At 37.5% G+C, this 25173-nt stretch overlaps 1 protein-coding gene and 1 non-coding gene across 3 annotated transcripts in view; one reads left to right on the forward strand and one right to left on the reverse strand.

Annotated features, from left to right (window-relative positions):
• Positions 1–2837: 2837 nt before the first annotated feature.
• Positions 2838–25173, reverse strand: part of KIAA2026 (KIAA2026 ortholog) — a 133160-nt gene continuing 110824 nt past the window's right edge. For both annotated transcript variants that reach the window (XM_045469237.1, XM_045469235.1), the window contains 2 exons: positions 8254–8441; positions 2838–7151 (listed from right to left, as the gene is read on the reverse strand). In XM_045469237.1, coding sequence (XP_045325193.1) covers positions 3520–7151; positions 8254–8441 — 3820 coding nt within the window. In that variant the 3' untranslated portion in view covers positions 2838–3519. The remainder of the gene's footprint in view (positions 7152–8253; positions 8442–25173) is intronic.
• Positions 10855–10991, forward strand: LOC123593929. Its single transcript, XR_006710606.1, has one exon. It is a non-coding gene; the product is annotated as a U4 spliceosomal RNA (small nuclear RNA).

A 25173-nucleotide genomic window follows, 5' to 3' on the forward strand; every position in this document is an offset into this window, starting at 1 on the left:
AGTGAAATTAGAGACAGACAAAAATCATATGACTTTACTCATATGAGGACTTTAAGAGACAAAACAGATGAACATAAGGGAAGGGAAGCAAAAATAATATAAAAACAGGGAGGGGGACAAAACACGAGACTCTTAAATATGGAAAACAAACAGAGGGTTACTGGAGGGGTATGGGAGGGGGGGATGGGTAAATGGGTAAGGGGCATTAAGGAATCTACTCCTGAAATCATTGTTGCACTATATGCTAACTTGGATGTAAATAAAAAAAATAAACTAAATTAAATTGGAGGCTTGAAATGGAAGCAGGAATCTAAAGAGTCCCTTAGTATTTTATATATAATTTTGTTTTTACTATTCACAAAGGAGAATTTTTTTTGAGGAAAAACCATATAGGAAATGAGAGGAAAGAGCTAACATATCAGAAAGACATGTTATTTCCCCATGTTTTAGCTTAGCATTGAAAATGATGCTGAATATATTCAAATGTCCTATTTCTATACTATGTGTGGAAACATACTGTTTTAGTACCATGAAGCTTTCAGGTAGCATTGTAGTGACTTTTCTTCCTTTACATGAATGCCTTTATAAACAGTGTTGAAGAATACTTAACGATAACACTGATTACAAAGAACTGAGGAATTTGACTTTGTACTCTTTGGTTGGCCAAGATCCCAGAAATCCACATGATCTACCAAGCTGGAAACAAAAGAAAAAGAATTTGGCTTTTGGTTATATTAAGAAGCTACCTACATTTCTCACTGATTTATTCAGCAAACATATTGAATGTCTACTGGGTGCGAGTTACTGAGGTGACAATGATGACTTACAAGGTCTCTCTTTAAAAAGGAAGACAGACATTCAATAATTGCATACAAATCTCATTACAGTAGTGTAGTACTATGCCCTTCTCAATCTATGAGTACCCACAATATCATGATGCTGGCTAGGATGAAGTAAGGAGAGGGAGTTATGTAATATGTAATGGGAATATGTAATGAAACATTAAGTCAAAGAGAACTTCTAGGAATGCCTTGAACTTTCTAGAAACTAAAAGAAAACTAGAGTGCAATAAGCAAGGGAATAGGTTGAAAAGAAGCTGGTGAGGTAAGCAGCAATAGATTGAGGCCCCTTTTAATCCCCAAGGGGATGGCAGGGTCGGGGACTGGGGCTTCACTCTAAAAGGTTCACCAGATCACACAGAGTTTCAAAGGTCATATTAGGATTTTGGATTTAGGAGTTAGAAAAGAATTGTGGTTAATAATTAGTTTAGGTCCTTCACTGGGATTAAAGTTGGGCCATAGGTAATTCAGTAAATTAGTTTCTAGAAATGGCTTGGAGAATTCTTTAAAGGGAAAAGATGAATAATTTCTGGTTGTTTTGCTTTAAAAGTTGAGTATGTAAGTACATTTATTTATTGAGCACACCTATGCACAATGCAATTGCATTCCCAAATATCACCCACATTCCCTTGAAATCCAAGGTCTTTCTAAACTGACAGGGAAAGAGGGGCAGTGACTACAGAGGAGAACATAGACATGATTGGCAAAGGCACTGTTTTAGAACATAAGTATAGATTTTTGAGAGCCTTTAGCAACTTTCCAGGAACATCCTCACACCCTTTCCACTTTGATAACTAATACATTTCAGTGTAGTTTCAAAGGAAGTCTTCAGGCCTACTCTTCCCCATCATTTTTAACCCTAGACTACAACTCCATGTGATGACGTTTAACGTCATTATAAACATAATCTGGATGAATATACAATCACTATCTTAGATAATGGATAAAGATCCAATAAATATAAAATCTATCTTTTTTTGACTTTTTATGCTTTGCCTTCTTAAAAAGATATTTATTTATTTATGACTAAGCAATTATACATTTTTTTTTGTGTATTCCTTATGCTGTGTCTTTTTTCCCAGACTTTTAAAAATTTTAATTCCAGTACAGTTAATATACAGTGTTATATTAGTTTTGAGTGCACAGTATAGTGATTTAACAATTCTATACACTACTCGGTGTTCATTGTGATAACAAAATCTATCTTTTATTTAAAATGAGGCATATTCTGAAATACCACAAAGTCAAACCCTGAGAAGAAGCTGCCCCATAAAAATCACTTGTTTTACAACAGAATATAAGTGACTGCTCTGTGATTGAAAAAAGAACAGCAAACAAAAGCAAAGAATGCTTATAAATAATTGAAAGTGTTCAAATTCATTTGTTATTCTAAATTAAAAAAAGGAAAATTCTTATGTTTTATCATTTTGGAAAATCAGTCAACTATGAAATAATACCTCAATATAAAAACAGACATATCAGGAGGGAAGCTATATATAGGGTACATAAGACCTCTCCATACTACCATCACAACTTCTTGTGAACCTAAATTTGAAAATAAAAAATTAACAAAGCATATCTGAGGTGCATAAACACAGACCAAACACATTGGCCTGAAAGATTACTTAATCAATGGGGAATCTGGTGGTGAAATAAGACAAAAAACTTAAAACAATGAAATCCAAAGTGAAATTTTATAATAGAAGTAATGTACAATCATGGAAATTTAAAGCATCAGGTTCAACTAATGGCTCAGGTCTACCACCCACTTGCTGGATGACCTCGGACAACATCACTTAATCTTTCAAGACTACTGTGAAAAGTAAGTAAGATATATGAAGTAAAGTTTGTAAACTGTAAAACCTTGTACAAATGCTAGTCATTAATTCAAATTTCCCACCTTTAATTCCTTTTTGTAAAGGGCTGTCTTCATTTTATATAATGTATTCTTTCAATGGAACAAGAACGCAATTTAAAAATGGTATTCAAACAAAGAAATACAGCAACTCAGTTTATTACATGCAGATTCTTCTGCATTGTTGCTAACAGTTCACTGGTCCAAAATTACTAAAATATTTAAAAAACTATACATTATGTAAACAAAACATAAATAAGACAGCATAGTTCTTTGTACATATAGTTTAGTACAGGTTGTTAGGGATTTAGGAATATGTACAATTTTACAACATGGACTGCATTTTCACAATGCATAAATATATGTGTGTGTGTGTGTATACACACACACACACACATACATACATACATTTATTTATATTTTTACAGAAAACAAAAAACAAGATTTCACTAATGACACAGAATACAATATTGTTGATACACACTGCCATAGTCCAAGTTCAAGAAGAAACATGTCAATTCAAGTGTGCAAAGAGCTAGCCTACTACGAACTAGTGAAACTTGACTTTGTCCAATCTATGCAATACAGACAGGTAGATTCTGTCTATTTTAAACAACTTTGGAAAACATACTCATACCAATGAGTTAAATGGAACAGATCTTTTTCTCCCAAAGGAAACAAAGCCTTGTTGCAAGCTAATGAAAAGATACATTAAAACACACAGAACTATGTATAGCATGTTTTCAACAGTATAATAAAGTTAAAATTTTTATGGGAGTCAAAACAATGCCCCATTATTTAAAAACTGGCTCATTTAGTCTAGATTCAGGATGCAGCTGTGTTGGGCTTCTCTAAGTCAGATGAGTGAAAAGCAGGGAAGACAGAGGCAGGATTTCGACTAGCAGATACAACAATTTGAGAGAGAGAGGAGGAGAGAGAAGAAACCTTAGATGCTGGAGGATTTATGGTATTCAAAATGGCTCCTTCTGGGCTAACCAACAATTTTTTGACTGATGTGTCCAGATGAAATACTGATGTGCTACTTGGCAGTGGAGGATTAGTAGAACAAATGGCAGAAACCAAAGATGTCTTAGCCAAAAGAGTAGCTGGAGGAGACTTAATTACTGAAGTCAATGACACTGTTGGTGCGGGAAGTGGAACAGACACTTTAGCAGTTGTGTTTATGATCTGTGATGTTGTATGTACTGTGGGTAGAGGACTGACATTCCCAAGAGAGTTTATAATTTTTGTAGAACTTCTTAGACAATGCTTCACAGGTTGCCCACTTAAAGAATTATTTGATGCTAGTGTGATCTGGGCAGGGTTATCTACTGATATAGCCGGAAGGCCTTGGCCACTGTTAAGAACTAAGGGAGGTCCATATTTTGGATTAGTAGATATAAGAAGAACATGGCTACCAGCTCCAAGACCTTGTGGTGGGACAATAAACCGGGTTCCATTAATCATGATCTGAGTACCAGGTGCCAAAGGTGTACTGGTGTTGATGACTATTTTTTGCTGAATATAAGGTTCACTGAACTGACCCCCTATCACACTATTCACATTTGATGGTGCTGTAGCAGTGTGAATGGCAGAGCCACCAGGAGCAGAACTGTAACTTGAGGTTGATTTTACTAAAGCAGAGGACATTTGCTGGTTTGGCAGAGAAGCAAAATTGGAAATATTAATTACTTTACCTAGACTTTGTGAAAGGGATGGCAATTCAGTTTGAGGTTTATTTGTGTTTATATTTGTTGGCACTGTAGTTAAAATCCCTGGTGACTGAATTTGGACAGAAGTCCGAGATTGTCTTTTAGAAAGAGATATAGAACATGTGGCTCCTGGTACAGTTGCCACTTGTGGAACTGTGTTGATTATTTTAGGGGATACAGTCACAGGTGTAGGTAAGGCAACAGTAACAGGGATCTGCAAAGCTGATGTTAAACATTTAGGAGACACTGTTGGTTGTGTAGTTGAAATCAGAACAGATGACGCAAGATGTCCTGTTTTCACAGTTGATATAGCCACAGTGTTTCCGAGATTTGACGTGCAAAGTCTATTTGACAAAATAGGCATAATTCTTGAAGAGGTATCATTTCCACTGACTAAAACAGGAGGTCGTGTCCCAACGGAAGCAGAGGCTGAGGTCACTGAAAGAGAACCCAAAGACACGTTTGCTCCTGTTACTGAAAACATGTTTACTGCTCTTGTTGCAGAAACCATTGATTCATTAAGAGGAGTAATATTTTGACTCACAAAACTTGAGCTTACTGGAATTGAATTACTACTTGTTGACAATGGCAAAACATAGCCCTTGGTACTTTTTTCTTCTCCTTTTGGCGTTACATTTTGCAATATGTTAATTGATGGTATAGGTGGCACACTGCCTGAAGTGTTTACAATTGCTTGACCTATGTTTAGTCCAATTTTCACATCTTTTATCTGAGATACAGTTGGTGATGAATTTATTTTTATTGGTGCTCCCACTGTTGATGGAATTAGTACTATCTGGGGTTGTTCTGGAGTCTTAACATATGTTTTACTCAAGGGGGGAGAAAGAGTTTGTTTTAATGGTTCTGCCACAATAGTTGGAGTTGAAGTGCCACTGGGAATTGGAGCATTAATAAAAACTAATTTCTGGGCAGAAACACCCGTAGATGTTGGTGCAGGTGTCACGTTAATTGCAGTTCCACTGCTAGAAGAAAGAACAGATGGAGCTGACACCAGCATAAGTTTGTGAACTGCAGTTGCACTGATCACATCACCATTTGTTGCTGCTGTTGCTTCTGATCTTGTAACAGGGAAACTTTTTGTGAAATAATCTCCCTGTTGTTTATTTGGAGTATGAATAACATTCGTACTGGTTTGTCCAAAATTTCCTGTTGATATACTAATTACATTTACTGAATTATTTGCTGTTGATGATAGTAGAGTGCCAGAATAAAGAGAGGACTTTAAGGGAGAAGGTGGCATATGTGAAGCTTTATCTATCATGTGGCCCAAATTACCACCGCAGGAAGACTGGCCTAATGTAAGCTTGAGATTCTTTCCCATTGATGGATTAAAGCCAGATGGAATGGAATCAGAAGTTGATGTTTGGCTAAAAGATGGGAGACTAGATGTAGTAGTCACTCCAACTGAGGGTAAAAAAACAGAGGATGATGAAGTTGTTGATTTGGGTACCAGAAATGCCTGAAGCTGAGGAGCAAAAGTGAAAACTGAACTTGAAGATAAGCTATTGGGTGAATTTTGATCTGGACTGGTCTGTACTTTTACAACTCCAGTGTTCCCACCTCGTGTCCTAACAAGAATTGACTGTGAATCTCTTATACACACAGTTTTCAGTTCTTGCTTTACTTCAGAAGAATCAGGAGTTTGTTGTGCAAAAGAGTTGAGGGAACTACCAGGATTTGTAGATCCACTTAGTGTTGTTGCTGATAACAGAGGCTGAACTGTTGAGGAAATGGTGGATGAAACAATGGGCTGGGAAAATGTGGCTGCTGAAACTGCATTCTTGACTTTTCCTGACTCACTCTGGCTAGTCTTAACTGGTGGTGTTAATAAATTACTTATGGAGGTTACAGGTGACAAAGCTTGTGGCCTATCACTATTTGACAAAGGTGTAATTGTCCTATTGAAAAGTATATTAGGTAGCTGGGTAGAAACAGTTCCTGCTGAGCTGACAAGAACTGATGCTAAAGAAGAGTTTACATTTGTTGTCTGCAGGAAAGATGAACAAGGTTGTTCTGTACTTTTCTGTTGAAGTGGCAGTACTTCTTTTGCAACTGCTTTCCCTTCCTTGTGCTGAATCACAAAATTCTTAGGCAGAATGAGAACCTGTTGCATGATTTTTTCTCCTGTTTTAGAATCTAGCACAGGTTGCATCTGAATCTTTACAGAGCTGTTATGGAGATCTATGGGCAACCACTGGCCACAGGGCACTTTGTATACCATTTGTAAAGGACCTTTTGTACTGGTGTGGCAGGTCAATGCTGGCTTTATAGGACTTGCTTCTGGAGGAGATATAACTGGTTTTTCCAAAGCAGGAGCAGTTCTACCTGTGGAAGGGGGCAGTTGATTTGTTAAGGTCACTTTGTTCCCAATATTCTTTGCAAGCAAGGCCTGAATAGGTTTGGTCCCTTTCTGGAGAACAGATACTGGTGTTGAATCCACTGAGGCAAACGATTCTGGAAACAGTGGCTCTGTATGCTTGAATTCATTCAAATAGTCAATCTGCACCTCACCTTCTGCATTCTCAACTGTTGTCTCATTTGTGCTTAACTTTGCTTTCTTCCTTGGGGAAAGATCTTTTGTGCTATCATCCACATAATTAGTTTGTTTTGACTGTCGTTTAAGTGTTTTAGGCAGTATCTTTGCAATATCTTTAGAAGGCAATTCCTTTTTCAACAACTTGCTTCTGGCCATAGGAAAATCTATTTCAGACAGTTTCATGTCATCTGAAAATTATAAAAGCGAACACTGTGTTTAAATAAAACAGCAACTGAATAGCAATAAGACCAATTATAAAAAAGCAAGTCAATCTTTGAACTGGAATTTTATTAAGAAATCTACTACAGGGTGATTTCAAAGTCTCAGCACCCTGATTAGAAAATTAAGGTAAGGTGATCTTTGACATGGCAATCTTGATAGCACAACTCATTCCCAACTATGTATTAATGACAGAATTTTTTTTTGTTCAAACTCTGCTAAGTCTGCTGCAATACAAACACAAAGGAAAATTTACATCTCTTAAAGAGATACTCAGGCCAGCAATTAGAGCTCGGAATTTAGATCTGAAAAGGAATACAGTCTAGTTCTTTTCTTCTAGATAAGGAAATCATGAAATCAAAGAGAGATAGTTCTCCATTCTAATTTTCAGAGACTCTAAAGGAGTTTCTGGGGTTAATTATTCCTACAGTAAAAAAATTATGTTCATATCAGTCAAACTGGGTTGATGAGAAGCTACTCTTTTTCAAGTCACCAAGGACATGAAAAACAACAGGTTAAAAAATTACTAACCACAAATTTTCACACTAACCTATTATATAACTAAATAAAGTTATTTAACTAGATTTAAAGAATAATATAATCTGATAAACTGAAATGAATTATAGATAATCTAATCTAGCCCCCTTATGATGATATGTCCACTCTGGGGTCTCATTAGGCCATCAACCTTGGTCATTCCTCATAAAAAATCTTCCCAGATTAGGGACTTGTCAAATTCCATTTAAATCAAACATCAAAAACAGTGCTTCAAAAATAGTAATAATAAAAAGAAGATGATGAACTTATTTTAGAGGGATTGTATATTAAAGATGTGTGGTCTATAATGAGCAAAGACATGCCTACAGTTTGGAGGCAGGCACTGGCTCCAGAAACTCCTAGAAATGTAATGATTCCAAGGAACCTTTACAAGGACACAGGACACCTTCAAAACATGGCAGATTTTCCTAATTAATATACATCATTAACCAGATTAACCTTTATCTCCACAAAAGATACTAAAACTTCTCTTTGTGGTTTTAGTGTTGATTTAAAGAAAGTTTTAATACTTACCTGAATCAAAGTTATCTTTCTCCAGGATATCCAAAGGTTCTGTCACCTCTACAGACTTACTAATTTCTACTTTAGGAGATTCTTTTCCAGGATCTCCTTCACCTTCTTCAGTAGTCCACAGTTCTCTAGTAAATTTATCATGATCAGGCTGTCTTCTGAAATCATCGTAGTCTTTCTTTAGGCGGCTCCTGAAATAAAATGCCCAACAAACAACACATACATCTTAAACTCTTGGAAGCTAAACTAACTTTTAGTAATTTAAACTTTATTTTGAAATATTTTCAATTAAGTCGTTAAAAGCTGTTTTAATCTCAAGTGTGTCTAAGATGCTTGGTTCAGTCTTACCAACAATTATCATTAAAGAAGAGAAAACCCAGGGGGTAGGCATAAGAAACCAGAAAGGATTATATTTATAACTTCAGAATAGAGTGTTTGAATATACCACCAATTTGTCTTTTTTTTTTTTTTTTTTTTAATTTTTTTTTTTCCAACGTTTATTTATTTTTGGGACAGAGAGAGACAGAGCATGAACAGGGGAGGGGCAGAGAGAGAGGGAGACACAGAATCGGAAACAGGCTCCAGGCTCTGAGCCATCAGCCCAGAGCCCGACGCGGGGCTCGAACTCATGGACCGCGAGATCGTGACCTGGCTGAAGTCGGACGCTTAACCGACTGCGCCACCCAGGCGCCCCCCAATTTGTCTTTTTAAATGCTATTAGACCTATTAAATGAGAGAAAGGTAAATTTTTTTTTTCTAGCTGCATGGACAAAAATAGATTTGAAATATTTTCATAATTACTGATTATAATATAGTAAAAAATGCCATTTAAAAAAGTTAATCAAATCCTAAACACTTTACCAGCAAATGAATGAAGTAAAGTTGCAGGATACAAAATGAATACCCAGAAATTGATAGTATTTCTATATATTAATAACAAAAGAGCATAAGGAGAAATTAAGAAAACAATTCCTTTTACAATTGCATCAAAAAGAATGAAATATCTAGGAATAGGCTTAACCAAAGAGGTGAAAGACATGTACTCTAAAAACTTTAAAACACTGATGAAAGAAATTGTAGATGACACAACTAAAAAAATATTCCGTGCTCATGGATTGGGAGAATATTATTAACTGTTCATACTGCCCAAAGCAATCTACAGATTCCAAGACAATCACTATCAAAATACCAACAGCATTTTTCACAAAGCTAGGGGAAACAGTACTAAAATATGTACAGAACTACAAAGACCCCGAATTGCCAAAACAATCTTGAGAAACAAAAACAAAGCTATAGGAATCACAATTCCAGATTTCAAGATATACTACAAAGCTGAAGTAATCAAAACAGTATGGTAATGGGGCACAGGGGTGGCTCGGTGGGTTAAGCGTCAAACTTTGGCTCAGGTCATGATCTCATAGATCGTGGGTTTGAGCCCCATGTCGGGCTCTGTGCTGACAGCTCAGAGCCTGGAGACTGCTTCGGATTCTTTATCTCCCTCTCTCTCTGCCCCTCCCTTGCTCGCACTCTGTCTTTCTCTCACAAATAAATAAACATTAAAAAAAAATAGTACGGTACTGACACAAAAACAGATACACACATCAAGGGAACAGAATAAAAACCCCAGATACAAACCTATACTTATACGGTCAACTAATTTATGACAAAAAAGGCAAGATATACAATGGGAAAAAGTCTCTTCAATAAATGGTGCTTGGAAGACTGAACAGCCACACGTAAAAGAATTAAACTGGGGGCGCCTGGGTGGATCAGTGGGTTAAGCATCTGACTTTGGCCTAGGTCATGATCTCGTGATTCGTGAGTTCGAGCCCCGTGTTGGGCTCTGGCAGCTTGGAGCCTGGAGCCTGCTTCAGATTCTGTGTCTTCCTCTCTCTCTGCCCCTCCCCTGCTCATGCTCTGTCTCTCAAAAATAAATAAATGTTAAAAACATTTTTTTTAAGAATGAAGCTGAACCACTTTCTAATACCACACATAAAAATAAACCCAAAATAGATCAAGACCTAAATGTGAGATCTGAAACTATAAAAATCTTAGAAGAGGACACAGGCAGTAATTTCTCTAACATCAGCATGGCAACATTTTTCTAGATTTGTCTCCTAAAACAAGGGAAACAAAAGCAAAAATTAACTACTGGGACTAAACAAAAATAAAAAGCTTCACAGTGAAGGAAACAATCAATGAAACAAAAAGGCAACCTAATAAATGGAAAAAGATATTTGCAAATGATATATCCAATAAAGGGTTACTAACCAAAACATTAAAAAAAAAAAACTACAACTCAATACCAAAAAGCAAACAATCTGATTAAAAAATGGGCAGAGGACCTTAATTGACATTTCTCTAAAGAAGACCATATAGATGGCCAAGAGACATATGAAAAGATGCTCAACATCATCAGAGAAACACAAATCAAAACTACAATGAGATATCACCTTACACCTGTAAGGATGGCTAAAAACAAAAAGTTAAGAAGTAACAAGAGTTGGTGAGAAAAAGGAACCCTTGTACACTGTTGGTGGGAATGTAAATTGGGGCAGATACTGTGGAAAACAGTATGAAGGTTTATCAAAATTTAAAGATAGAAGCTTTGCACAGTGGCAGTATCATAGCCAATGAGGTTTATCTGAGGCATGATTACTGCTAATTGAAAACTTTTCCCAATATCTTGCCAGGATGATTTAAAATACAGTCAGCATTGGCAATTTTTGAAAAAAGAAATTAAAAATAGAAATAACATATGATCCAATAATTCCATTAGTGGGTGTTTGCCCAAAGAAAACAAAAACACTATAAAGGAAATAAGCACCCCTGTGTTCACTGCAGCATTATTTACAATAGCCAAGCTTTGGAAGCAACCTAAATGTCCATCGATAGACAAACAGATAAGGAAGACATGGTATATATTATGTGTACACACACACACACACACACACACACACACACTGGAACATTATGTAGCCATGAGAAAGGATGAGATCTTGCCATTTGCAATAACATGGATGAACCCAGAGGATATTCTGCCCAGTGAAATAAGTCAGAGAGAGAAAAATACCATAAGATTACACTCACATGTGAAATCTAAAAAACAAACGAAGGGACTTTTCAGAAGATGGCGGCGCAGGAGGACACTGGGCACACTGCGTCCTGATGATCACCTAGATTCCACCCATATCTGCCTAATTTACCCAGAACACTGCCAGAAGACTAGCAGAACGGACTCTCCGGAGCCAAGTGTAGACGAGAGGCCCACGGAAGAGGGTAGGAAGGGCAGAGAGGCAGTGCAAGCTACACAGACTGGTGGGAGGGAGCCAGGGCGGTGGAGGGGCAGCCAGCACACCCGGCAAGGCAGAGCCCCAGAGTCTGGCTTGCAAAAGTGGAGGGGCCGGATGGAGTGTGTTCTGACAGCCAGTGGGACTTAACATCTGCAATTTTATAAGTCAACAGCTCTGCTTGGAGACGGGAGGGCTAAAGGACAACAGGAGGAAGAGTTGTTGAACCCCCAGGACAGAGCTCAACTTGGCAGGAAACAAAAGCGCTGGGAAGCGCCATCTCCCTCGCCCATCCCCCAGCCAAAATCCCAAAGGGAACCAGTTCCCGTCACAAACTTGCTTGCACCGGGCAAACACCCAACGCTGTGCTTCTGCGGATCCATCCCTCCAATGGGTCTGCCTCCCTCCTGGTGCCACAGGACCCCTCCCAAAGCGGACCACTGAAGGCAAAGCGAGCTATGCCCGCCCCTCCCGCCCCTGTGCACCTTGCGGATCCACCCCGGCTAATAGGCCAGATCCCATAGAAGCAGCACCACAAGCCTGGCAGTGTGCAAGTAGCCCAGACAGGGGCCACACCAATCCACAGTGAGTCCTGCCCCTGGGAGAGAAGATACACACCAGTCTGACTGTGGCCCCATCGGTGGTCTGGGGGCAGACATCAGGTCTGACTGCACCCGCCCACCAACACAAGTTACTCCAGACAACACAGTGGAAGAGCCCTGCAGTTCCCCGCCACTCCAGGGACTATCCAAAATGACAAAACAGAAGAATTCCCCTCAAAAGAAACTCCAGGAAGTAGCGACAGCTAACGAACTGATCAAAAATGATTTAAGCAATATAGCAGAAAATGAATTTAAAAGAATAGTCATAAAATTAATTGCTGGGTTTGAAAAAAGTATAGAGGACAGCAGAGAATCTATTACTATGGAGATCAAGGGACTAAGAAAGAGGAGGAGCTAAAAAATGCTCTAAATGAGCTGCAAAATAAAATGGGAGGCGACCACAGCTCGGATTGAAGAGGCAGAGGAGAGAAATAGGTGAATTAGAAGATAAAATTATGGAAAAAGATGAAGCTGAGAAAAAGAGATAAAAGATTCCAGGAGTATGAGGGGAGACTTAGAGAACTAAGTGACATAATTAAACGAAATAATATATGCATAATTGGGATTCCAGAGGAGGAAGAGAGAGGGAAATGTGAAGGTGTACTTGAAGAAATCATAGGTGAGAACTTCCCTGAACTGGGGAAGGAAAAAGACATTGAAATCCAAGAGGCAAAGAGAACTCCCTTCAGACGTAACTTGAATCGATCTTATGCCTAACATATCATAGTGAAACTGGCAAAATACAAGGATAAAGAGAAAATTCTGAAAGCAGCTAGGGATAAACGTGCTCTAACATATAAAGGGAGACCGATAAGACTCGTGACAGATCTGTCTACTGAAACTTGGCAGGCCAGAAAGGAATGGCAGGAAATCTTCAATGTGCTGAACAGAAAAAAAATGCAGCCGAGAATCATTTATTCAGCAAGTCTGTCATTTAGAATAGAAGGAGAGATAACAGTCTTCCCAAAACAAACAAAAACTGAAGGAATTCGTCACCACTAAACCAGCCCTACAAGAGATCCTAAGGGGGATCCTGTGAGACAAAATACCTGAGACATCGCTACAAGCACAAAACCTACAGACATCACAATGACTCCAAACCCATATCTTTCTATAACACTGAAAGTAAATGGACTAAGTGCACCAACCAAAAGAAAAAGGTTATCAGAATGGATAAAAAAAAATTAAGGCCCGTCTATTTGCTGTCTACAAGAGACTCATTTTAGACCTAAGGACACCTTCAGATTGAAAGTGAGGGGATGGAGGACTATCTGTCATGCTACTGGAAGTCAAAAGAAAGCTGGAGTGGCCATACTTCTATCGGACAAACTAGACTTTAAATTAAAGGCTGTAACAAGAGATGAAGAACGTTATATAATAATTACAGGGTCTATCCATCAGGAAGAGCTAATAATTATAAATGTCTATGTGCTGAATATGGGAGCTCCCAAATATATAAAACAATTAATCACAAATATAAGCAACCTTATTGATAAGGATGTGGTAATTGCAGGGGACTTTAATACTCCAGTTACAACATTGGACAGATCATCTAGACACAGGATCAATAAAGAAACAAGGGCCCTGAATGATACATTAGATCAGATGGACTTGACAGATATATTTAGAACTCTGCATCCCAAAGCAACAGAATATACTTTCTCTCAAGTGCACATGGAACATTCTCCAAGATAGATCATATACTGGGTCACAAAACAGCCCTTCATAAGTATACAAGAATGGAGATCATACCACGCATACTTTCAGACCACAATGCGATGAAGCTTGAAATCAACCACAGGAAAAAGTCTGGAAAACGTCCAAAAGCATGCAGGTTAAAGAACACCCTACTAAAGAATGAATGGGTCAACCAGACAATTAGAGAAGAAATTTAAAAATATATGGAAACAAACGAAAATGAAAATACAACAATCCAAAAGCTTTGGCATGCAGCAAAGGCAGTCCTGAGAGGAAAATACATTGCAATCCAGGCCTATCTCAAGAAACAAGAAAAATCCCAAATACAAAATCTAACAGCACACCTAAAGGAAATAGAAGCAGAACAGCAAAGACAGCCTAAACCCAGCAGCAGAAGAGAAATAATAAAGATCAGAGCAGAAATAAACAATATAGAATCTAAAAAAACTGTAGAGCAGATCAACGAAATGAAGAGTTGGTATTTTGAAAAAATAAACAAAATTGATAAACCTCTAGCCAGGCTTCTCAAAAAAAAAAGGGAGATGACCCAAACAGATAAAATCATGAATGAAAATGGAATTATTACAACCAATCCCTCAGAGATACAAGCAATTATCAGGGAATACTATGAAAACTTATATGCCAACAAACTGGACAACCTGGAAGAAATGGACAAATTCCTAAACACCCACACACTTCCAAAACTCAATCAGGAGGAAATAGAAAGCTTGAACAGACCCATAACCAGCAAAGAAATTCAATCAGTCATCTAAAATCTCCCCAACAAATAAGAGTCCAGGACCAGATGGCTTCCCTGGGGAATTCTACCAGACATTTAAAGCAGAGATAATACCTATCTTTCTCAAGCTGTTCCAAAAATAGAAAGGGAAGGAAAACTTCCAGACTCATTCTATAAAGCCAGCATTACTTTGATTCCTAAACCAGACAGAGACCCAGTAAAAAAAGAGAACTACAGGCCAATATCCCTGATGAATATGGATGCAAAACTTCTCAGTAAGGTACTAGCAAATCAAATTCAACGGCATATAAAAAGAATTATTCACCATGATCAAGTGGGATTCATTCCTGGGCTGCAGGGCTGGTTCAACATTCGCAAATCAATCAACGTGATACATCACATTAAGAAAAGAAAAGAAAAGAAAAGAAAAGAGAAAAGAAAAGAAAAGAAAAGAACCATATGATCCTGTCAATCGATGCAGAAAAAGCATCTGACAAAATTCAGCATCTTTTGTTAATAAAAACCCTCGAGAAAGTCGGGGTAGAAGGAACATACTTAAACACCATAAAAGTCATTTATGAAAAGCCCACAGCTAATATCATCCTCAATGGGGAAAAACTGAGAGCTTTTTCCCTCAGATCAGGAACACGACAGGGATGTCCACTCTCACCGCTGTTGTTTAACATAGTGTTGGAAGTGCTAGCATCAGCAATCAGACAACAAGAGGAAATCAAATGCATCAAAATTGGCAAAGATGAAGTCAAGCTTTCACTTTTTGCAGATGACATGATATTATACATGGAAAATCCGATAGACTCCACAAAAAGTCTGCTAGAACTGATACATGAATTCAGCAAAGTCGCAGGGTACAAAATCAATGTACAGAAATCAATTGCATTCTTATACACTAATAATGAAGCAACAGAAAGACAAATAAAGAAAATGATCCCATTCACAATTGCACCAAGAAGCATAAAATACCTAGGGATAAATCTAACCAAAGATATAAAAGATCTGTATGCTGTAAACTATAGAAAGGTTATGAAGGAAATTGAAGAAGATACAAAGAAATGGAAAAACATTCCGTGCTCATGGACTGGAAGAATAAATATTATTAAAATGTCAATACTACCCAAAGCTATCTACACATTCAATGCAATCCCAGTAAAATTGCACCAGTATTCTTCTTGAAGCTAGAACAAGCAACCCTAAAATTTGTATGGAACCACAAAAGGCCCCAAATAGCCAAAGAAATTTTGAAGAAGACCAGAGCAGGAGGCATCACAATCCCAGACTTTAGCCTCTACTACAAAGCTGTAATCATCAAGACAGCATGGTACTGGCACAAAAACAGACACATAGACCAATGGAATAGAATAGAAACCCCAGAACTAGACCCACAAAAGTACGGCCAACTAATCCTTGACACAGCAGGAAAGAATATCCAATGGAAAACAGTCTGCTTAACAAATGGTGCTAGGAGAACTGGACAGCAACATGCAGAAGGATGAAACTAGACTACTTTCTTACACCATTCACAAAAATAAACTCAAAATGGATAAAGGACCTGAATGTGAGACAGGAAACCATCAAAACACTAGAGGAGAAAGCAGGAAAAGACCTCTCTGACCTAAGCCGCAGCAATTTCTTACTTGACACATCCCCAAAGGCAAGGGAATTAAAAGCCAAAGTGAACTATTGGGACCTCATGAAGATAAAAAGCTTCTGCACAGCAAAGGACACGATCAACAAAACTAAAGGCACTCCTTGTGGATCCTGAGAAACTTAACAGAAGACCATGGGGGAGGGGAAGGAAAAAAAATGGTTAGAGAGGGAGGGAGGCAAAACATAAGAGACTCCTAAAAACTGAAAACAAACTGAGGGTTGACTGGGGGTGGGAGGGAGGGGTAGGTGGGTGATGGGTATTGAGGAGGGCATCTTTTGGGATGAGCACTGGGTGTTGTATGGAAACCAATTTGACAAAAATTTCATTATTAAAAAAATAACAAATGAATAAACAAAATAACAACAACAAAAAAAAGCCCCATAAATACAGAGAACAAAGTCATGGTTGCTGGAGGGGAAGGGGTGTGGGGGATGGATAAAATGGGTGAAGGGAATTTGGGATACAAGTTTCTAGTTTTGGAACAAATAAGTCACAAGAGTAAAAGGCATACCATAAAGAATATAGTCAATGATATTGTAGTAGTGTTGTACGGTGACAGATAGTAGCTACACTTTTGGTGAGCATACCATTATGTATAAACATGTCCAATCACTATGTTGTACATCTGAAACTACCGTAACATTGTGTGCCACCTATACTCAAAAAAAAAAAAAAATGTTTTAAAAAGTTAATCAAGAAATTCTAGGAAATAGTACTCACTATTATTTGACTTATGCAGAGTACAGTAACAACAACAACAAAAAAAACCCCTCATCATTTAATCCTGAGAGTAATCATATCTAAACATTTTGATCTCACTAGAAATATTTTTATTTACAAAAATAAACTCAAAATGAATGAAGGACCTGAATGTGAGACAGGAAACCATCAAAACCCTAGAGGAGAAAGCAGGAAAAAAACTCTCTGACTTCAGCCGCAGCAATTTCTTACTCGACACAACTCGACACATCTCCAAGGCAAGGGAATTAAAAGCAAAAATGTACTATTGGGACCTCATCAAGATAAAAAGCTTCTGCATTGCAAAGGAAACAATCAACAAAACTAAAAGGCAACCGACAGAACGGGAAAAGATATTTGCAAATGACATACTGAATAAAAGGCTTGTAACCAAAATCTATAAAGAACTCACCAAACTCCACACCTAAAAAACAAATAATCCAGTGAAGAAATGGGCAGAAGACACAAATAGACACTTTTTTAAAGAAGACATCCAGATGGCCAACAGGCACATCCAAAGATGCTCAACGTCACTCCTCATCAGGGAAATACAAATCAAAACCACACTGAGATAGCACCTCATGCCAGTCAGTGTGGCTAAAATGAACGAATCAGGACACTATAGATGCTGGAGAGGATGTGGAGAAATGGGAACCCTCTTACACTGTTGGTGGGAATGCAAACTGAAACAGCCGCTGTGGAAAACAGTGTGGAGGTTCCTCAAAAAATTAAAAACAGATCTACCCTATGACTCAGCAATGACACTGCTAGGAATTTACCCAAGGGATACAGGAGTGCTGATCCATGGGGGAACTTGTACCCCAATGTTTATAGCAGCACCTTCAACAATATCCAAATTATGGAAACAGCCTAAATGTCCATCAACTGATGAATGGATAAAGAAGATGTGGTTTATATATACAATGGAATACTACTTGGCAATGAGAAAGAATGAAATCTGGTCATTTAGCAATGTGGATGGAACTGGAGAGTGTTATGCAAAGTGAAATAAGTCATACAGAGAAAGACAGATACCATATGTTTTCACTCTTATATCGATCCTGAGAAACTTAACAGAAGACCATGGGGGAGGGGAAGCGGGGAAAAAAAAGTTAGAGAGGGAGGGAGGCAAACCATAAGAGACTCTTAAAAACAGAATAAAGTGAGGGTTGATGGGGAGTGGGAAGGAGGGGAAAGTGGGTGATGGGCATTGAGGAGGGCACCTGTAGGGATGAGCACTGGGTGTTGTATGGAAACCAATTTGACAATAAGTTTTATATATATATAAAAGAAATATATATATAAAAGATATATAAAAGAAATATATATATATTTTATATATGTGTGTGTGTGTGTGTATATATATATATATGTATATATATATATACACATATATATATATAACAGAGAAAGCTGAAAAGTGATCTCTCAGAGATCCTTTTCACATAAAAATATAATAGCTATGTTTCCATAAAACAATGGAGAGATGAAAACATTTCCAAAGACACATAATTTAGAGATCCTCTATTATTCCTCTTGCTTTCAACTGAATTTCTCTATTCTACCACTAACCTTTACCTTATTTCATTTTGTTTAAAAAAGAAATGGGGGTGCTTGGGTGGCTCAGTCCATTAAGCATCGAGTCTTGATTTTGGCTCAGGTCATGATCTCAAGGTTTGTGGGATTTGAGACCTGCATCGAGCTCTGTGCTGACAGCAGAGCCTGCTTGGGATTCTCTCTCTCTCTCTCTCTCTCTCTCTCTCTCTCTCTCACTCTCAAAATAAATAAATAAACATTAAAAAAGATCTGAACATACATTCTCCAATTTATTTTTACTACAAATTCTTATTTAAGTATTCTGAAGCTTAAGTCTCACCTTTGTCACTTAATAGCTGTGAGACTTTGGGGAAGCTCCTTAAACTTTCTTTTTATTTTAAGCTTATTTATATATTTTGAGAGAGAGAAAGAGAAAGAAAGAAAGAGAGCAAATGAGTGCGTCCAAGTGGGGGAGGGGCAGAGAGAGTGGGAGAGAGAGAGAATCCTAAACAGGCTCCTCGCTCAGACACAACCTGATGCAGGGCTCAATCTCTTGACTGTGAGATCATGCTCTGAGCCAAAATTAAGAGTCAGCTGCTTAACCAACTGAGCCACCCAGGCGCCTAGCACCTTAAACTTTCTAGCACCAGTTTACTTTTTTGTATAATGGGGATAATAATAGTACTTACCTCACAGTATGTGTGGCACATAGAATAATTGTAAAATTAATCTCCTTTTAGAAATATCTTTATGGGGGTTGTATGAAATTCCTCCCTTCTCAGCCCTCTTCTTTGTCTCAGCTGCTTTGTTTTATTTTATTTACAGGGAAAATAGAAGCTGGGGCACCTGAGTGGCTCAGTCCATTAAGCATCTGACTTCGTGAGTTCAAGCCCTGCGTCGGGCTCTGTACTGACAGCTCAGACCCTGGAGCCTGCTTCGGATTCTGTTTCCTTCTCTCTCTGCCCCTCCCCTGCTTACGGTCTGTCTGTCTGTCTCTCTCTCTCTGTCTCTCAAAAATAAACAAACATTAAAAAAAGAAGAAGAAAATAGAAGCAGACAAGAACTTTCATATGCTCTTTTCTCATCTGCCACTTATGACCTTCATTTGTACTCATATTCTGTCTTCCTATTTAAGCTAATGCCTCCATTTATGCATCCTCTCTCATCTATCCAATGATATCATTCTACCAAATGTCTCTTCCTTTCCCTGAGTCCATTTTTGCCTATTAGATCATTTTCACCAGTATACAGAAAGTTATTTCCCCATTAATTAAAACAAACAACAACAAAAAACCAAAGCACCTTCTCTTGACTGCAGCTTGTCCTTCCAGCTACTGCCCTATTTATCTGCTCCACTTTATGATAAAACTTCCTCTCCCCTAATTCTCTTGAACAGACTTCTATGACTTTTACCCACTACTCTACCAACACAGCTCATCAAGGTCATCAATGATTTCCATGTTGCCAAATTCAAAATTAATTCTCAGGCCTCATCTTTTTCAATCTATCATAAGCAGCCCTCCTTTTTGAAATTATTTTCTTTACCTGGCTTCCAAGACACCCCGCTTTCTCTTGGTTATCCTACCTTACTGAACATTCCTTCTCAGTCTCTTCTGCTGAGTCCTATTCCTCTCTCTCCACCATCTCTAAATGTTGGAATGCCCCAGGGCCTGGTCTCTCTTTTTCTCTATCTATGCTCACATTCTAGGTGATTTCTACCAGTCTCATAGCTTAAATATAATCTATATCCTGACAACCCTAAATTTATGCCTCCAGTCTGGTTTATTCCCTTGAACAGGGACTCATACACTAAACTGTCTACTCAATTAAGCCCAATTAGATGTCTAAAAATCATATCAAACCTCACATGTTGAAATCCAAACTCCTGAATCCCTGCCCTGCAAACCTGCTACTCCTTTAGTTTCCCTTATCTAAATTAATGGCAATTCCATTATTCCAGTTTAGACCAAAAATAGAACATCATCTTTTTACTCTTCCTCTTCTTTTTTTTTTTTGACACTTTATATCCAATGTTTAAGAAAATTCTACCTATCCTACTTTCAAGATACATCCAGAATCCAACCACCCCTTGCCATCTGAATAGCTGTTAAGGAGAATCATGAAAAACAGGTGACCACCAATTGACCCATGAGTTGGACCCAGGCACTCAAAGGCTTCTCATTCCTTCCCCCACCCTTGGAATGCAGGTTCTACTTGCCTTTCCTGCCCCCCAGAGACTGCTCCAAGAACACAGCCTTGAGATAGTGATGTGATGTTGAAAATACCTACACGATATATATGTGATTGCATCTAAGTAAGGCCTCCTTATATGAACTTTTAAGATCTGGTGGGCAGGTGCAGAGATCCATTTGTCTTGCTGCTGCTCAAGAAAAGCCTTATCAAATGTAATTTCCTTTTACTTACTCAACCTGCCACCTACGCACCTGGAGTGGCCTGTTTCTTCCTTTGGTCTCTCCCTGCCCTCTGAATACAGACACCAGTTTCAGATTACACCAGGGAAACTCCTTAAGAGGGTTACAGACTAGTAACCACTATCCTGTTCCAAGCCATCATCGTTTTTGTTTTTGTTTCTGCCTGGATTATTGCTTTTTGTAACTGATTTCCCTGTCATCCCACTACACTAATCTCAGCATGACAGGTAGTGTGAGTGCTTTAAAACATAAGTCAGATCAGGTCCTTCCTCTGCTTAAAACCATTCAATGGTGTCTTATTTCAGAGTAAAAACAAAAGTCCATTAAGACTTACATGATCTGGATACTGTTCCCTATACTTCTCTGATATCTTGACTCAGCCTTTTAATCCTCACTCACTCAGCTCTGGATACACCTGTGAACCTTTGCATTTCTTCTACATGCCAAATATGAGGCCAACCTTAGGGCTTCTGCATCTTCTTTTCCTTCAGATATCCATGTGGCTCTCTTCCTCATTTATTTCAGGTCTCTGAATATCAACTCATCAGGGAAGCTTTCCCTGACACCCTACAAAAGAGCAATCATCATCTCATCCAAACCAAGCATTTCCTATTCTCCTTACCGTAATTTAATTTTCTTCATGGTACATATCACTAACTGACATTTTGAGCTTGTCTGTTTCTTCCGAGAATGTACACCACAGATGAAGTCAGAAATCAATAATAGAAGGAAAACTGGAAAATCCGCAAATTTGTGGAAATTTAATAACACACTATTAAACAACTAATGCATTAAAGAAGAAATTATTTAAAAAACCCTGGAAAATACTTATACATAAATGGAAATGAAAACACAACATAGTAAAATGATGGGACACAGTGGGGAAAAAAACAGTGCTAAGGGGGAAATTTAGAGCTATAAAGAAATGTTTACACTAAAAAACAAGAAACATCTCAAATCAACGACCTAACTTTATAACTTTAGAAATTCAAAAAAGAAAAACAAACTAAACCTAAAGCTAATGGAAGGAAGGAACTAAGATATCAGAGGTAAACAATATAGAGAATAGAACAACAATAGAGAAAAATCAATGAAACCAAAATTTCCTTCTTTTAAAAGATCAACAAAATTAACAAATCTTTATCTAGATCAACTTAGAAAAAAAAAAGAGAGAAGACTCAAATTAGGAAAATCAGAGATAAAAGTGGGGCCATTACAACCAATCCCATAAAAATAATAATTAGAATGTTATGAAAAATTGTATGCCACCAAATTGGATAATTTAGATGAAACAGACAAATTTCTAAAATCAAAAACCTACCAGGATTAAGTTACAAGGAAACAGAAAATCTGAATATGCCTATAACTATTAAAGGAGAATGAATCATTAATTCAAAAGTCTCTCAACACAGAAAAGTTTGGATCTAATGCACTCACTGGTGAAATCTACCAAACATTTAAGAACTAATACCTTTCTTTTGCAAACTTTTCCCCCAAAAAACTGAAAAGTAAGAAAAACTTCCTAATTCATTCTTTGAGGCCAGCATGACACTAATGCCAAAGCCTGACAAGGACACTACAAAAAAATCTAGACAAGTATCTCTTTTTTTTTTTTTGTCACATTTTAATTCCAGTTAGTTAACAATTAGTGTTATATTAGTTAAGATGTACAATATAGTGCTTCAACAATTCAATACTTCATCCTGGTGCCCATCACTACCAGTGCACTCCATAATCGCCATCACATTTTTAACCCATCCTCTACCCTCCTCCCATGTAGTAACCATCAATTTTTCTCTATAGTTGAGTCTGTTTCCTGGTCCGTCTCTCTCTATATATAGATGTAGATATATAGATATAGATAGATTTCTCCTTTGCTTATTTTGTTTCTTAAATTCCACGAGTGAAATCATATGGTATTTGTCTTTTTCTGACAGTTTGATTAGCATTATACTCTCTAGCTCCATCCATGTTACTGCAAATGACAAGATTTCCTTCTTCTTTATGGCTGAATAATATTCCATTGTATGTATGTATGTATGTATGTATGTATGTATGTATGTATGTATGTGTATATCTATCTATATCTATATCTATATCTATATCTATATGCCACTTCTTCTTTATCCATTCATCAATTAGTGAACACCTGGGATGCTTCTGTATCTTTGCTACTGTAAATAATGTTGCTATAACATAGGGATGCCTGTATCACTTTGAATTAGTGTTCTTGTATCCTTTGGGTAAATACCCAGTAGTGCCATTGCTGGATCATCATTTTTTTTATTATTTTTTTTTTAATTTTTTTTTATTAAAAAAAAAATTTTTTTTTCAACGTTTATTTATTTTTGGGACAGAGAGAGACAGAGCATGAACGGGGGAGGGGCAGAGAGAGAGGGAGACACAGAATCGGAAACAGGCTCCAGGCTCCGAGCCATCAGCCCAGAGCCCAACGCGGGGCTCGAACTCACGGACCGCGAGATTGTGACCTGGCTGAAGTCGGACGCTTAACCGACTGCGCCACCCAGGAGCCCCCGGATCATCATTTTTAACTTTCTGAGGAGCTTCCATACTGTTTTCAACAGTACCTGCTCCCACTGACACTGTAAGAGGGTTTCCCTTTCTCTGCAACCTCATCAACACCTGTTGTATCTTATGCTGTTGATTTTAGCCGTTGTGACAGGTGTGGGGCAATATCTCATTGTAGTTTTGATTTACATTTCCCTGAAGGTAAGGGATGATGAACATCTTTTCATATGTCTCTTTGCTATCTGGATGTCTTCTTTGGAGTAATGTCTGTTCATGTCTTCTGCCTACTGTTAACTGGGTTGTTTTTTGGGTGTTGAGTTGTTTAAGTTCTTGAGTTGTATAAGTTCTTTATATATTTTGGATACTACCCCTTTATCAGATGTGTCATTTGCAAATATCTTCTCTTATTTAGTAGGTTGCCTTTTAGTTTTGTTGACTGTTTCCTTCCTTGTGCAGAAGCTTTTTATTTTGATGTTGTCCCAATAATTTATTTTTTCTTTTTAGGTTTTTTAATGTCCCAAACATTTATTTTTTCTTTTTGGGTCTTTTGATGTTGTTCCAATAATTTATTTTTTCTCTTTAGGTCCTTAATCCACTTTGAATTTAGTTTTGTGTATGGTGTAAGAAAGGAATACGGTTTCCTTCTTTTGCATGTTGCTGCCCAGTTTTCCCAATACCATTTGTTGAAGAGACTACTATCCTTTTCCCATTGGATATTCTTTCTTGCTTTATCAAAGATTACTTGACCATACAACTGTGGGTTCATTTCCATTTCAATACCATTCCATTGATCTATGTGTCTATTTTTGTGTCAGTACAATAAATACTGTTTTGATTACTACAGCTTTGTTAATATAACTTGAAGTCCAGAATTGTGATGCCTCCAGTTTTGTTTTCCTTTTTCAAGACTGTTTTGGCTATTCAGAATATTTTGTGGTTCCATGCAATTTTAGGGTTGCCTGTTCTAGGTCTGTAAAACATGTTATTGGTATTTTGATTGGGATTGCATTAAAGGTGTAAATTGCTTTTTGAAGTACAGACATTTTAACAGTACTTGTTCTTCCAATCCTTGGGCATGGAATGTCTTTCCATTTCTTGGTGTCTTCAATTTCTTTCATCACTGTTTTATAGATTTCAGAGTACAGGTCTTTTACCTCTTTGATTAGGTTTATTCCTGGGTATCTTATTATTTTTGGTGCAATTGTAAATGGGATTGATTCCTTAATTTCTCTTTCTGCTGCTTCATTATTGGTGTATAGAAATGCAACAGATTTCTGTATATTGGTTTTGTATCCTGTGGCTTTACTAAATTTGTTTAGCAGTTCTAGTCATTTTTTTAGTGGAGTTTTTGGGCTTTCTATATATAGTATGTCATCTGCAAATAATGAATGTTTTACTTCTTCCTTGCCAGTTTAGATGCCTTTTATTTATTTTTGTTGTCTGAGACCTCTGTGGCTAGGACTTTCAGTACTATGTTGAATAAGTGGTGAGAATGGACATCCTTGTCTTGTTTCTGACCTTAGGGAGAAAAATTTGTTGAAGGTTTTTTACCATGAATGATGTTGTATTTTGTCAAATGCTTTTTCTGCATCTACTGAAATGATCCTATGGTTCTTATCTTTTCTCTTATTGATGTGGTATATTACGTTGACTGGTTTGCAACTATTAAACTACCACAACCTAGGGGGCGCCT

The sequence above is a fragment of the Leopardus geoffroyi genome, chromosome D4 (genome assembly GCF_018350155.1).
Source record: "Leopardus geoffroyi isolate Oge1 chromosome D4, O.geoffroyi_Oge1_pat1.0, whole genome shotgun sequence".
Taxonomy (NCBI): domain Eukaryota; kingdom Metazoa; phylum Chordata; class Mammalia; order Carnivora; family Felidae; genus Leopardus; species Leopardus geoffroyi.